At 31.3% G+C, this 15,824-nt stretch overlaps 1 protein-coding gene across 1 annotated transcript in view; it reads right to left on the bottom strand.

The window, feature by feature from the left end:
* The window catches only part of LOC143241084 (NHL repeat-containing protein 2-like), a 43,892-nt gene that overhangs the window by 9,027 nt on the left and 19,041 nt on the right, over positions 1 to 15,824 (bottom strand). The window contains exons 7-9 of the mRNA XM_076484606.1: positions 7,073 to 7,195; positions 4,427 to 4,636; positions 2,972 to 3,200 (exon numbers count right to left, since the gene is read on the bottom strand). Coding sequence (XP_076340721.1) covers positions 2,972 to 3,200; positions 4,427 to 4,636; positions 7,073 to 7,195 — 562 coding nt within the window. The remainder of the gene's footprint in view (positions 1 to 2,971; positions 3,201 to 4,426; positions 4,637 to 7,072; positions 7,196 to 15,824) is intronic.

Below are 15,824 nucleotides of genomic sequence, written 5' to 3'. Positions count from 1 at the left end.
CATAAAAAACGTATTTCCTAATTTTTTTTATGATGGTTATAAAGTTGGTCAAATGACAGACATAGAGTGTAACATAAAATATAAAGTATTATTGAAAATAAATGTTTGAAAAGTATTTTAGAGGTTTTAGAGATTACACAAATACTATATGAGATTTTTGGGAGGAAGAATAGGTTTGTCAATCATAACATGAAATCACTTTGCACAGACTATTTTCAAAAACAAATCTTTAGAAAAAATATTTCATTAAAAAGCATGATTTTTTATATACAAAATACTTGTAATCTTTACTTAAAGTATACCAAATTTTGTGAAGATACATATGTTGTATCAAAAGTGCAAATATTTAATGTGCACAAATGTGTAGACAAACTTGTATATTATACCAAGCCCATCTCGAAAGGGTTAAACAGATTCTAAATCACGTTATTTTTTAGCTTTTCACCATGAAGAAATTTAATATACTACAAATAATAAGATGTTATAAGAACTAATAAATTAATTAGTCTATTCTATAATAAAAAGTTTAACATAAAATGCCTAACAAAAAACAAAAAACATCAAGTGAGACACAGAAGCAAAGTAAGCAGTATATGAACTCTTGATTTCATTATCTGCATGACACAATAAGAAATTATTTTCACAGTTGTTCCCTTCGAGTATTTAAAAAGTAACAACCATTTCATCTTAAAATCTACATTACAGATAAGTGAACAACTACTCCACCACAAATATCTAAAATGAGAAACATAAAGAAATTGAGATCTTTTACAAATGCTGATGAGTAATGTGAAATAAAAACTTCATTAATGAGATGAAATGTTCTGTGTGTAAATCATACCATATCTAATAAAACAAATGTTGACACATTATCTGACACAAAGATCAACTACAGTCAACTAACCATTTTAATTTTTAATACTTACTATTGTCATACAGCATTCAGAAAAATATTTTTTATAACACTTTCATAGATGTAACATTTAAAATATGCTTTAATTAAACAGGCTTAATAATGGAATTACATAATATAGAAACACTGCTAATGATACAGGTTTTGACACCAATGAATGCATTACAAGAGAAAAATATAACTCAAATTGCAATAACAGTATGCATGGTACAAAATTTAGAAGGGTTAGAACAAAACAAAAACTTTAGATGTAATGAACAAAGTTGCTGACATTTTCAGTAAACAAAATTTTACTTTGCCTTGAAAATAAGTCATTTAAAATGACATTCCCAACTACAAACAATAAACTAGATATTTTTATAAAGATTTATGTGAAATTTTATGCAAATATGTCAAAATGTGTAAAAGATATGTTTGTAGATATGTTTGTAAAAATATGACTTAAACTTCCCTCTTGAAGATCATATTTATGAAACACACCATAGTATTTTATGGAATGAAGTTATAAAACACATATTCAGGAAATTAATTAAGCATTATAGAATCAATTGAACCTTTACATTTTAGGTTACAAAATACTCTGTTAAATACAAATGTCAGGTTACCTAGTATCTGATATTCAGTTGTAATATGACACTTTTAACTTAAACGTACAGAAATAATTTATTAACAATAACTGGTAAATATGGTGCAAAATTTTACCCAGATGAGCTCCTTTTAGGAAGTGTTGAAAGTGAATCAATGGAGTGTACCACTCTATATCTGGGAACAGTATAGGGGCACATTCACAGGAGACTGCACTTTGGCTATATCAGGGTACACTCTTCACCCAGAAAGAAAGTGTTGTAAGGAATGGGCATAAAATACAAACAAGGTAAAACCCTGTAACAGGCTTAGAAAGTGCTATATGTGTTACATATAGTATTGTGAGGACTCATCATATCATAAGTGGTTGGACAAAACCAGGCAGCACTGGAAATTTTACTTCCAGACAAGGCAGAAGGAGAGACAAACTCATCATTACCTGAAGTTCAATGATGCAGAATGAAAAAGGAGCATCTTTCCCTTTACAATAGTATCAGTTAGAAGGCTTATCTGTTTTCAAAGCTGATATACATTTGATTACTATTTGTCAAGAACCTCTAAGGAAAGTACAGATATATATACACAAGCTTAAACAGTAAAATCACAAATTTATATCACACACACAAGTTTTAGATATATGAAATTTGTTTTTGTATTGCTAGTCAAAACTTAGTGAGACACCAATATAAGTTATAATAACTATCAGTAAAAGAAAAAAGCAAGAAAATGCACAATATTTAGTTCAAAAATCTACACACACCACAGAAATTAAAGTGTATGTACATGATGAAACTTTTATCCATAAAATCAATTATTATTATATGTTTTAAATAATCTCTACATTACTTCTTGATGTAAAATTTATACTAATTGTAATTATATTACTGATTAAAAGTTTAAAAGTAGATAGGCAACTTTGCACATTGAGCAATCTTTATAACATAAGTATGCGGTGAATTAAGTTACATGTAAAATAAAAATTTTACAAAATATTATTTAAAAAACCCAGTATAATTAATAATTTCCATCCATTTAGAGTGAAAACTCAGCTGACTATGGATTAACAAGTTAACCTTAGAAGTTACATTTTAGTATTGCTAGTCCACTGTATGTATTTTATTAAAATAAAAATACTATTAAATATTATTTGAAAAACCCAGTATAATTAATAATTTCCATCCATTTAGAGTGAAAACTCAGCTGACTATGGACTAACAAGTTAGCCTTAGAAGTTACATTTTAGTATTGCTAGTCCACTGTATGTATTTTATGTACCAAACTGACAAGATTATTTTAATTCATTCTTAATTTGCAAGTATTTTTATCACCTTTATACTTAAAGTGATACCATGAAATAACTTAGTTTCATCTGTAAAATAATATTGGTTAACCTTTGAAAAGTTATGTAAGATCACAAGAGATATGGGTTAAAACTATTTTACATGGTCTTACATGATGTGCCAATTAACATACCTGAAATATTAAGTTGCCACTTGTTTGGAGCTTCATCATTAATAGAAACTCCAGGAGCTAGATTAACATCCAACATGAGTATCATAACACCACCTTGTCTCATCTCTACAGTTGGAATATGTATAATATATGCAGTGTCTCCCAAACAAGAACTAGTACAAGTGAAGTTATCTTTTAACTTCAGATGCTTAAAACTATCTGTTTCATCAAAAACAACCAAAACTGGATGCTGAAATAGAAAATACAATGTTTGTAAATATTAATTCAATCATTTTAATGTTAAAATCACATACAAAAGGTATACCTAAAGTTGTTTTGTCATATAACTAGCCCTGGAGTATTATCAATTAGACATAATTAGAGAAAATCTAAAGTTAGTTGAAAGAAATAGCCTAATGTTTAAAACATTTAACTGTATCATTAAGAGAACACTTGATTCAGTAACTATGAAAGAACCCAAACTTCAATAAGGTTTTTGCAATAAAACAAACAAAATTACATTTAACACCAGCATCTTCTGCTAATAAAAAAGGTGTATCAGAATGATAAAGCAGATACTGCATTATTTGACTGCTTCTTTAGCCAATGAGTTTGAAATGTGTCCTGAAAGCATGGGAATTAATTAACACTACTATCATTACACTAACTATCTCACAGATAACACAACAAATATCACATGAATGAGATTGGTACAATCCTTTGAAAAAATCAAAATATAAATTTAAATAATTTTTAAACTCATAACATGGAATAAAATTATCAACTAAAAGCTGCAGTGAGTTTTATGTTTTCCATCATCTAATTCAAAAGCTTTTGACAAGTGTGCTTTCATGTCTAGTATTACACATAGAAATTCCAATGCCAACAGATTAAAAAGTTCTGGACAGAATTCACTTGTAATTTGTAAAAAAAATATTGACATCAACATTATCAACTTTAACCCTTCATTCTGGAATATGAAAAAAATACTTGTATCTAAAATTTATAGACATGTATTTATGTACTGTAAAACAAGTAAAACATTTAAACATTAACAAGAGACATGCAATCAGTTTCAAATGCTACAAAAGTCTAAAATAGGTTTTTCATTATATCCCTTAAAGTTATATTAACCAATGAAATACAACTGAATAGTTTAAATTTTATTCTGTCACATATTTTGGTGTAAAATGTATAATTTCTAAGCAGTGAAAGGCCTAAATGGTAAGTAAAACTAATGCATATGCTAAATTAGCCATGAAAAATCTCCAGTTTTAATCTTTAAGATCAACTATGAAATTTTTCTATAATTAAAAGTGTAAAACAAACAACAAGTTTGTTAATTACACTGCAAAGGATTACTATTTTTCAAATATAAACTTCCTTGCTTAAAATTGGAATATTAAAACATGTAGAAATCTTACAATGGTATGGGGGTAAAAAAATGTTACAAAAGTTGGCTGACATATATCTTACCTCAGAAACAGTTTCATCAACTAAATTTATGGCCTTTATGACATGATTGTTTGTATCAGCCACTAGAAGTGTTTCTCCTTTATCTGTAACACAAAGGCCCCCAGGCTCATTGAGCTCTGCCTCATTAAACCTAGATTTAGAATTATAGCCTGCTTTGCCTGTTCCAACAAGTGTAGTACATGTTTTAGCTGATGGGGTAATGACTTTCACCTGGAAGCAAAAAACAAATAAAATGAGTACCTCCATCATACTACTAAATATATACTATACTTACAGCTTTGTTAAAAACACTTATTATAATAAATATCCATGTAGGGTGTAACCTCATATATAATGACTAGAATATTTTCTTGTCTCATGTATTAGGAAAAATAAATATTCTCATGAACCATGTGCAGAGCAAATTTAACAGCTGATTGGATTTTGTAGCAAGTGGTATACTGTTGTGTTGATTAGTAATGTTAAGTGCACATGTAACTGAATACCACTTCCAACTAATTTAACAATTTACATAATGAACAAGTAAAGGCTAAATTTACAATAATTTGTGAAAATATGTTTTTAAACAATGCCCTGTGCATAAAACATCAAATACTGTTATTGTGAATGTAGTGTAGCATAAAATAGTAACATCATCTTATAACCCAGTGCAAAAAAAGCTCCAAAAAATCAAAATATCTTGTGAAATTAAACTTTAACTGATTATTAATTGTAAATAAATACTGCATATAAACCATGCAGTTTTTATGGTTTACAAAAAAACTTATTATACTTATATGACTTGAAGTCTATAAAACAGATGTCAGGAGATTTTTGTTTATTCTTCCTCATTGTTGTTCTTTTTTTGACTTCCAGTGACCAAACAGTGACAAATGATGATTTCATCAGAATATAAAATATACTGAGACAGCATTTGGACTGAAAATTTCACCTGAAAAGTATTGTTCTCATACAATGAATACTTCACACTTAGCCCAACAATTTTGTAAAAACGTGCACACTATACATGGATATTTACAGTTTTTCAGTGATGTATATACTATATCAATGAATGTACGTATCACCTGAATTTGGGAATGGACATCTTAGTTAGCCTAGAAGTGAATGTGTCACTTATATTAGTAATTAAATGAGTTTAAAGCATTAGTAAATGAGTACTTTGCAGTGTTACACTAGTAGTGGAACAAGAAAGTTGTGTAGATAATTAGATCTGAATGTTACATAGCCAACTGGTTATAGACATCAGATGCACTATCAACAATGCTTGTATACCAATGTTTGGTATATGTACTAACTGTTTAAATATTAATTTGCCAGTTCAACAGAATTCATACTATTACTAAAGTAGATACATGTGCTGATATTTTGGTAAGTTTATACTACTGCTATTTCAGAACATTGTTAAAATTTAAGTATAACCATTCTCATAAAGTTGTGTGCTTCAGGTTCTTAACCTTTTATTACAACTACTATATGCCATAAATGTCTCTGTTAAAGCTATATTTTTTCAGATTCTATATTTTATGCACCAAAGATAAGACATTATTTAATTTATTCACCAAACTTTAAAAACTTATGTTTCAGACAGGAATTGCCTTTCCTTCATGTTTAAAACATCTTAGACTACAACTTGGCATTTGTTTAAATTTTTTTAATTGAACAACTACATAACAAATATTTTTTTTTCTTTCAGGTCTAGACCAAATTGTCTGTCTGTCTAGAGTATGCTCAATACAGTAGCAGATGTACATCAATATTCTGGTAAAAATGTTACATTTTAAAACATAGTGCTTCATGCTACTAGCCTGCATGCCCAGTATTGCCCAAAGTCAGGGCACTGCTCCAGTTTAGACATCACCAAAAATTCTGGAATCCAATTCCTCCACTCTTTTATTTTTAGTATGAATGAAAATGTTTTCAGAAAAATAAACTGGAAGCATTTTATTTCAAGTTTGAAGTAATCATATACCAAAATTTGGTAACTCTTACATAGTGTTTTTGCTTCTATGGTGAATATTTTGTAATATATATTAACATGTATTCATTATGTTGAATGAATATCTTTTCCACTTAAAAATTTAAGGCATTTTTACTAATGCTCATATCACAAACATAACTTGATAAAATTTAGCTAAAATAGTTAAATTTTGGTATATGATTACTTCAACCTTGAAATAAAATGCTTCCAATTTATTTTTCTGAAAACATTTCCATTCATACTAAAAATAAAAGAGTGGAGGAATTGGATTCCAGAATTTTTGGTGATGTCTGAACTGGAGCAGTGCCCTGACTTTGGGCAACACTGGGCATGCAGGCTAGTAGCATGAAGCACTATGTTTTAAAAAGTAACATTTTTACCAGAATATTGATGTACATCTACTACTGTATTGACCATACTCTAGACAGACAGAATTTGGTGTGAAACACCAAACTTCTTAGTTTTCTTCTTGTGTAAAATTCCTCTAGCTAACAAATTTTTAGACTGATTTTTTAAATACGGTTTCACAAATGTTCTTGCGTAATTTAAAACTTTTAAAAATACTTAAACAATGGCCAAGTAAGTAACATCTTGAAAGTTTAATTAAGAAATATATTTATATGCAATGTGTTCTAAGGTAGCACAACAAAATCTAATTAAGAACTCACTTTATGGTTGTAACTATCAGCAACATACAACACTTGCTTAAAAGAGCACCAAGATACACCCAAAGGATGCTGTAACTTGGCTTCAATTCCTTTTCCATCTTCATCACCAAATGAAAACAAGTTCTACATGTGAAAGAAATCCAAAAAACAAAACAAAACTGTATAGTTAATTACATTCTTGTTTCAGAAAAGAGAAGCTAATTAAGTGCTTATATAACATTATTAATGGTGAAGACTGTACAGATGAAAAACACTGAATATGGAATAATTACACAAATTTTAACATAGCTTTAAATAGCTGAAATTGGCATAAGCATGTTACTTATAATCAAGTTTAAATCAACCAAGAACATTCAACATAAAAGACTAGCATTTACAAATGATGTTCCTTTGTAGAAAAGCAGTAAATGGATTAAAATTCTTAAAGAACATGAAGGAGTTTTCTTTGTAGAAAAGCAGTAAATGGATTACAATTCTTAAAGAACATGAAGGAGTTTCCTTTGTAGAAAAGCAGTAAATGGATTACAATTCTTAAACAACATGAAGGAGTTTCCTTTGTAGAAAAGCAGTAAATGGATTACAATTCTTAAAGAACATGAAGGAGTTTCCTTTGCAGAAAAGCAGTAAATGGATTACAATTCTTAAAGGACATGGAGTTTTCAGATCCTAATAGTTAAAAACCACAAAAACTTCCTTTAATCAAGCAAGTGTACTGTCTGCTACTGGAAATGCTCATTTTGAGTATCAGAGGAGAGCGAATATGGAGAGAAAAACAAGAAAAATAGAAATGAAACAAACTGTAGCTGAAAAGAAAAATGTTAATGGTACCAAAGATGACTTTATTGGAGAAAGAAAAAATAAAGTATTATCTAATAGATGATCTTTGAAAGAAGTGACAAAATGAAACATAGAACTAAAAATGAATATTTAAAAATGCTTCTACTGCTTAATTGATAAATGATTTAAAACAGAAGAAAAAATTAAAAAATAGAAGAACTTTTGTAAAAAAAAAATATACTTCAAATACCCTGAACCAATGAGACAAAAGCTGTCAGTACTCCAAAGAAAATCCATCTCCTGTTTTAGTGCAATGTGCTCAATTTAAATTAGTCTTGACTGGTTAATCATATATTAATTAAAATATCCTAGACCAATAAGTAGTTTATTCTTCATGGGTAGTCTCTTAGAAAATGGGAAGCAGCATCATAATAACTGGCTCTCATTCCAAGTATACATTTTTTTCTGTTCAGAACATTTGACTAGTTTTCCTCTTGTGTTTTTATCAATGGCAATGCCACTACCTGAATATGTTTAGACATGGAATACAATTACCAGATACGAACAATCTTTTCCCTGAATAGGATCTTTCTTAACAGTAACTTCTTTAACAAGTTCCTGATCTCATCATGAAACCTACGTGCCACACTTGTAGTTCCTCTTACCAAAATTACCTAAAAAACAGTCTGAGCTGTGTTGTCAATATAACAAAGTTGTTATAACATTATCTGTCTTCTAGCATATAATTCTACAAGTATGAATGTCACAAAGGCCCCATATGAAGTGTCCAGGACCCTAAACTTCCTTTTTTTTTTCTCTCAAGCTCTCTCTCCTTCTGCATGATCAAAAAACAACACCTTATAAAAGTTGAAGACCAGTATCAAAAGTGAAGATTCACACATTTCTTTACATAGGCTAACATGATTCTTGTTGTAGATAGAAAAGGCAATGGATGAAGGCTTCAATTCTTTGATCATTTATCTTGTGAAAGCAGGACCTAGCCCAACTGCCAGAAGGTAGAACATTTTAGTTCTGCTCACTGTCCTTTTACTCATTACAGAACACTTCAGCATTGAATAAAACATGCTCATTTTCAAACTGTAGTATGATGATTCTGCTCTTTCCAATCAAATTATATCTGCTGCTATTACATCATCACCAAAAGTACCAATTTCAAGTATTGATGGAAATGAAATGGAAGATAAGAGTTTTGACTGACATCAAGAAAGAATTAAACTACAATTATATATGCAAAAACGGCTCGTTTGGGTTGAGAAAATATTTTACATAGAAGAGCAAACAACGTTTCAACCTTCTTCTGTCATCGTCAGGTTCACAAAGAAAGAGGTAACTAACCGAAGCTGACCACATGTTTGAAAAGAGGTTGTGTAACTGAGTGTCGGAATGTAGATGGCGGTGTTAGATGTTTGAATATATAATTTTATTTATTATATAGGTATAAAGGCGTTCCTTTATATTGGTCGAAACATTGTTCGCTCTTCTATGTAAAATATTTTCTCAACCCAAACGAGCCGTTTTTGTATATATATTTCTCTACAAGTGGGTTTTCTCGACATCACAAACTGAGTGGTATTAGTGTGTTACAATAATTGTTATCAACCACCAGTTTTCATAACCAAACTCCTTTTTGTAGATGCACCAATATACATGAGAAGCAACAAAACCTTTTCTACATCACAGGGAGTATCAGTTATCAACTGAATCTGTGACAGATTTATTTAGAAATTTCCTTATTTTTATAGCAAACAATAAGCAATCTACAAAGAACAATACAAGTTATGCTAGAAAAATCATATCATACAATATCAATTAATTCCTCAATTTATAATTTTGATATCTGTTAGCACAGATTTGAATATCTTGTAACATCATCTACTTTTTTGAAAACTAACAGGTCAATCAGATTTATTAAAATCAGTGCAAAATCAAAATACCCTCAGACAATGATTTTTCACAAGTTCCAAAATGCTAGGGTTAATAGGAGTACAGGAATCAACTTTCACTACATTCATTTGTATAAATATAATAATAGTAATAATGTGTTTTTCTTTTCATTTTTTAAAAAGATAATCAGTCATCAGAAGTTTTCTTGATAGGCTCTCACAAATGATTAAAATGTGACTAAATTACATCAAAAAAATTTACCTCAAAAATCTGTAATTAAACATTTAAATTTACTGACAGATTTATCTATTATAGTAATATAAGGAAATATTTTCTGTTTTATTAAAATTGCAAACATGTGACTCACTGAATATGTATACATATGATCCTTAAGCTATTCATCACCAATTTTCATATGTATTTACAGTGTATGTATGGCAATAATCAATCTTAAAGCTTCATATCAGAAAGCTAATTATAACAACCAGATGTTACACTATTCCTTTAATTGAATAACAAAAGTGTTTATGTCATAATTATTACATTAATGCTAATGTTATGTATGTACTGCTGAATATTATACTAGCATAAGAATGGATACGTTACATAGTGAACTAAGCCTTTCTTTTAGGAAAAAATACATTTATTTACATTTATTTAAGATGCTTATTTATTCTTTCATTGATGTCAATAAAAATTTAAGACTATGTCCCTAAATGTAGGACAAGTTGACACCCTGTACTTTTAACCTGTCTTTTTGCTCACCACTAAAGAACTAAGGTCTACTTGAGTAAAGGCCAGAAAGATTGCTAATATCTTCAATTCTGAATTCAGAAGAGAACATTTATAAGCTCAGAATAATAGCTTTTAATAATTCAAACAACTTATATGTTGGTAAAAATAACATCTGTAGAGTTAGTAAAATAAGTACAGATAAAATTTGGACAACAAATGTAGACACAAAAAACCTAAAAACCAAACTTGAAGTTTAAATCAAGGGAATTGGAGAGAACTAATTACATGGTAATCCTATAATCATAACTAGCTTTAGCTACTGATTACCTCAGTCACAAATGATCATTACTTGTATTCTTATAATTCAGTACCAAGGTGAAAGTTCACACTAGTATATGCGAGACTTCTTAAAAACCCAGTTCTTTCTCAACATTTTTGCACCAACCACCAACTTTTCAGAACAGCTCAGACTGATGCTTTCAGCTTGAGGAAACTTGCTTTGGATTGTTATTCACACAATTTCCCCTTACATGATTCATACTCAAGAAATTTTTCCAGAACATTTCACTTCAAAATATCATTTTTCCAGAACAATTTGCACTATTTATGTCAATGACCTTATATTATTGCATAGAAAGAATAAAACAAGACACATCTAAATAGATTCTTATTTAATATATTCAGACAACTTGTTAGAAAACGAGAAATACATGGATAATTATTTTTTAAATTTCAATGAAAAATCAAACAAGTACATTGTATGCATATTTATTCTTACCGTTATTTTAATTTTACATTTAATTGATCTTCAAACTTAACGAGTTCATTTTTATTTACTTTGGCAATGTGTGTAGGATTGTTGGTTTGTTTTTGATTTTGCATAAAACTACATAAAGGCTATCTGTACCAGCCCTTTGGTAAGACTCCAGGGAAAGCAGCTAGTCATCACCACCCATCGCCCACTCTTGGACTACTCTTTTACCAGCAAATAATGGGATTGAACATCACATTATAACACACCATAGATGAAAGGGAAAGCATGTTTGGTGTGACAAAGATTCGAACCTTCCACTCTCAGATTACGAGTCAAGCCCCTTAACCACCTGGCCATACTGGGCCTAGGGCTGTTGGATTTGGTAAAGAAATAAATTTTTTGATGTTTGTGCTTTTTCAGTGAACTTGTCTGCTGAATTCTGCAAAGCAGAAACATCTTCCTGTAAATGCTGACTTTTCTTTTTTATGTCTATTTCATCCATCACAGTCTATCTTTCATGACCAATTTTTGCCTTTTCTATTCGTTTCTGTGGTTTTTCATTAAAGGTAAAATATTTTTGCCTTGCAGATGCTTAGCTGTTGATGTTAATGTTAAGGACTCCACCAACAGCATTAATATGGTCATAAATTAATCTCTGTGAAATAAGGGATTGTTTAAGCAAAGTTTTATATCAATTTCCTTGTTGTTAGAAAATCTTTCTTCTAAAGTTGCTTGCCCATGAGAAACTAAGAACAAATCTTTTACAATATTCCAGATTTTGTTGAAGTGGACATTTTTAGAGAGAAACTTGGGCAGAAATTCATGCAATCTGCACTCCTCATTGTGTGGCAAAAAGGACTGAAAATCTGATTGATTGTGTATGACATCCACATCATTGCATTATTGAAACTGAGCCAATATGTCAAAGACTTAATCCTCTGGGCACTCTCCTTGCCTCTACCAGCAAAGCAAGCAGTTTTTTCATCCTTATTATGCAGGCGTGCTCTGACACTGACATGGTTTTAGGGTCAAGTTAAGTAATATATCTGGCCAGTGATACTTGAGTTGAGAGTTTTCTAATATCTTACTAGCACTGTAAAAATCACTGTATTTGTGTCCCAGTTCCGTGACTTTGATATCAATGATGGACTTTGAAGCCAATGAAAGAAGTTTAACATACTAGTTATCCTACAAGTCCAAGATCAATATTTTTGTATGAACCACAGTTCTCTTTGTTCTTTAAACTAAGTCTCTGTAGCTTTACGATAGTAATACTGTGCAACACTTCCAGTTCTACAAAACATTTCAGACTGTTCACTCCCATGATAAAAATACCATGTAAAATAAACGGCATTAGAGGCCTGTCCATTTCATAAATTGACAAAAATAGAGATATTAGTTCAGCAATGGATGTGAATGATGACAGTTTTGAAATAATCAATTCATGTTTGATAAGTGGGCAAGTTTGATGTTTTATGGTACAAAGCAAATTGGTAAAAAGTTAAAAGTAAAGTAAAAGTATTAAAATTCATAAAAAGGATTCAAGGTACAAGACAAAGTTGAATTTTTAAATTAAAACTTAAACAGCATGAAATCCAATTTCTATATCTTGTGTATAGCAGTAAGAGAGAAAGTACATTAATACTAGTTTTAAAAGACATTCTGTAGCATAAGTTGAGTGGTCAGCTGTAGTGGTAGATTTAAACTAGAGCTAGACAGAGATGAGGACTATGATATTAGTAAAATTGGAAATAAATATAACTGAGAGGAAAACACATGCAACAGGAATAAAACATAAATGTATTTTAAAATCCATGATTAAATGTTAATAATGTAATACTAGGAGTATTGGAAACAAAATTAAAGTGTTCAAAGCAGTTATGGAGACTGAAAAATTTGATGTTATGGTTTTCACTTAGTTAGATTTGAACAATTTGGATGAAAGAAAGTTTCTTTGATTGATTGATTTAGTGTTTTATGGTACAAAGCAGCGAGGCTATCTGCGCCAGACATTCGGTAAAAATGTAAAAAAAAAATAAAAAATAAATAAATAAATGTAGTAATAGACATAAATGGAAATGAAGGTAAAACAAAAAAGTATAAAACCAATGTTGACACCTAGTCTACAATGTTAAGATAGAAGGCAGAGTATAAGAAGTTGTAAGGTATTTACTCTAGCAAAAAGGTAATGATCATAACCCGCCAGGAAGATTAACTGGTAAGTTCAAGAACCACCGTCAATCACCTGAAGTTGGCCTTTCCAGTCCTGGTTCCGGGTTATGTGTCATAGCAGCTATTATCAAAATGTAGAAGAATAAAAGTTTTAAAAGACACTCCGCAAAATCGTAATAATGAGTAGCCAAATGTCCAGTAAAAAGATAAAGTCAAGTAAATGGAGTAAAATTTGTAAAAGTAAATGAAGGTAAAAACAAAACAGCAATTAAAACAGAAAATGGTGTAAAAACCAATGGTGACATCCAGTCTTCAAAGTTGTAAAATATTTACTCTAGCAAAATGTTAATGATCATAACCCGCCACGAAGACTAACAGGTAAGTTCAAGAACCACCGTCAATCACCTGAAGTTGGCCTTTCCAGTCCTGGTTCCGGGTTATGTGTCATAGCAGCTATTATCAAAATGTAAAAGAATAAAAGTTTTAAAAGACACTAACAGGTAAGTTCAAGAACCACCGTCAATCACCTGAAGTTGGCCTTTCCAGTCCTGGTTCCGGGTTATGTGTCATAGCAGCTATTATCAAAATGTAAAAGAATAAAAGTTTTAAAAGACACTCCGCAAAATCGTAATAATGAGTAGCCAAATGTCCAGTAAAAAGATAAAAGTCAAGTAAATGGAGTAAAATTTGTAAAAGTAATTGAAGATAAAAGCAAAGCGGCAATTAAAACAGAAAATGGCGTAAAAACCAATGTTGACATCCAGTCAACAAAGTTGTAAAGAACTACCTGTAGCAGAATGGTAATGATCGTAACCTGCCAGGAAGACAAACATGTAAGTATAAAAACCACCGTCAGTCACCTGAAGTTGGTCTTTCCAGTCCTGGTTCCGGGTTATGAGTCAATATGGCCAGTACTAAAGCGTTAAGTAGTAAAGTGTGAAATGATATGCAGCAAAGTATAATAACAACTTCGCCAGGATGACTAACGAGTAGTTCAAGCGGATAGTTCAAACAGGAGCGTTAGTCACCTGAAGTTGGCCTTTCCAGTCCTGGTGTCGAGTTATTTAATGTTCTGGCCATTGTCCAATGTCAAATTGAAGGAGAGAGATTAAAACTGTAAAAAAGGAACCACAATTAAAAAGGTGTAATGAATAAATATGCAATGCTTAAATGAGATTAAAAAGGTTAATGGCCATTAAAAATTAAAAACATTATCAAGGTGGACAGAGTCACCATCACCAATAACTCTGTCCAATGTTACAGATTGACCCTGGGAAAAAATATGTTTAAAATATTGCCGTCGTTGAGAATTGTACTTGATGGCAAGAAAGTAAACGTGGCTGATAGTGATTTGAGTGTTACACAAACTACACATTGGTGCATCAGTTCCAGATAAAAGAAAATGATGAGTTAAAAACTGTGACCAATCGTAGCCTAGTGAGAACAACTTCCTCCTTCCGAACTTTACGGAAGCTAGATGGCCAAAGTCCAATTTTGGGTTTGATTTGAAAAAGTTTGTTGTCACGTTGCTCATTCCAAGTGGACTGCCAGCTGGCACGGAGCCGAGCCTTGAAGACAACACCATAGTCCATGTACGGAATAGGCATAGGAGTGATGGTGCTGAAGCAGACATATTTAGCTGCCATGTCTGCAAGCTCGTTCCTGCGAATACCAAAATGGCCTGTTATCCAGAAAAACTGGATTGAAGTAGCTGCTAATGAGAAATGGGCCAGTCGGTTTCAAATATCAGCGAGAATAGGATGTGAGCTAATGTGTAGCAATTCCAAGGCAAGTATAGAACTAAGCGAATCAGTATAAATAGTGCAGTTGGAGTACTGCTCAGCTGCAATATGATCCAGGGCAAGAGATATGGCATACAGTTCAGCAGTGAACACAGAAGCTGTAGAAGGGATTCTGTGCACAACTACTGACCCATAGCAAACCATAGCAGAGCCCACTGAATTACCTGATTTGGAACCATCTGTATAAATAGGAACTGAATGATTGTTTGAAAGATATTCATTGAATAAAAGACGGTACTTCCAATCTGGAGTATCTGCCTTTTTTAGGTGACTGAAAGAAAGGTCACATTTGGGGGCTGTAATAAGCCATGGTGGGATGGGCCGACCTATGGAATCTGCAATATTATCCAAGGACAGACCCAATTCATCCAATTGCTCCCGGATGCGAAGGCCAAACGGAGCAATGACAGATCATCTGTTCTGAAAAAGTACTGCCCACCGAGGAAGGAAAACACATTTTCAGGTGGGATGCTTTGGTAAGGAATGAAGTTTCAAGTATATTGTAAAGATAGTTGCAAGCGGCGAAGGTGTAGAGAAGGTTCATGAGATTCAATGTATATACTTTGAACTGGAGAGGCACGGAAAGCCCCAGTGCAGAGTCGAAGTC

Source organism: Tachypleus tridentatus, chromosome 13 (assembly GCF_004210375.1).
Source record: "Tachypleus tridentatus isolate NWPU-2018 chromosome 13, ASM421037v1, whole genome shotgun sequence".
Lineage (NCBI taxonomy): Eukaryota > Metazoa > Arthropoda > Merostomata > Xiphosura > Limulidae > Tachypleus > Tachypleus tridentatus.
The sequence above is the reverse complement of the archived record's forward strand: the minus strand, read 5'-3'. Positions and strand labels throughout refer to the sequence as shown.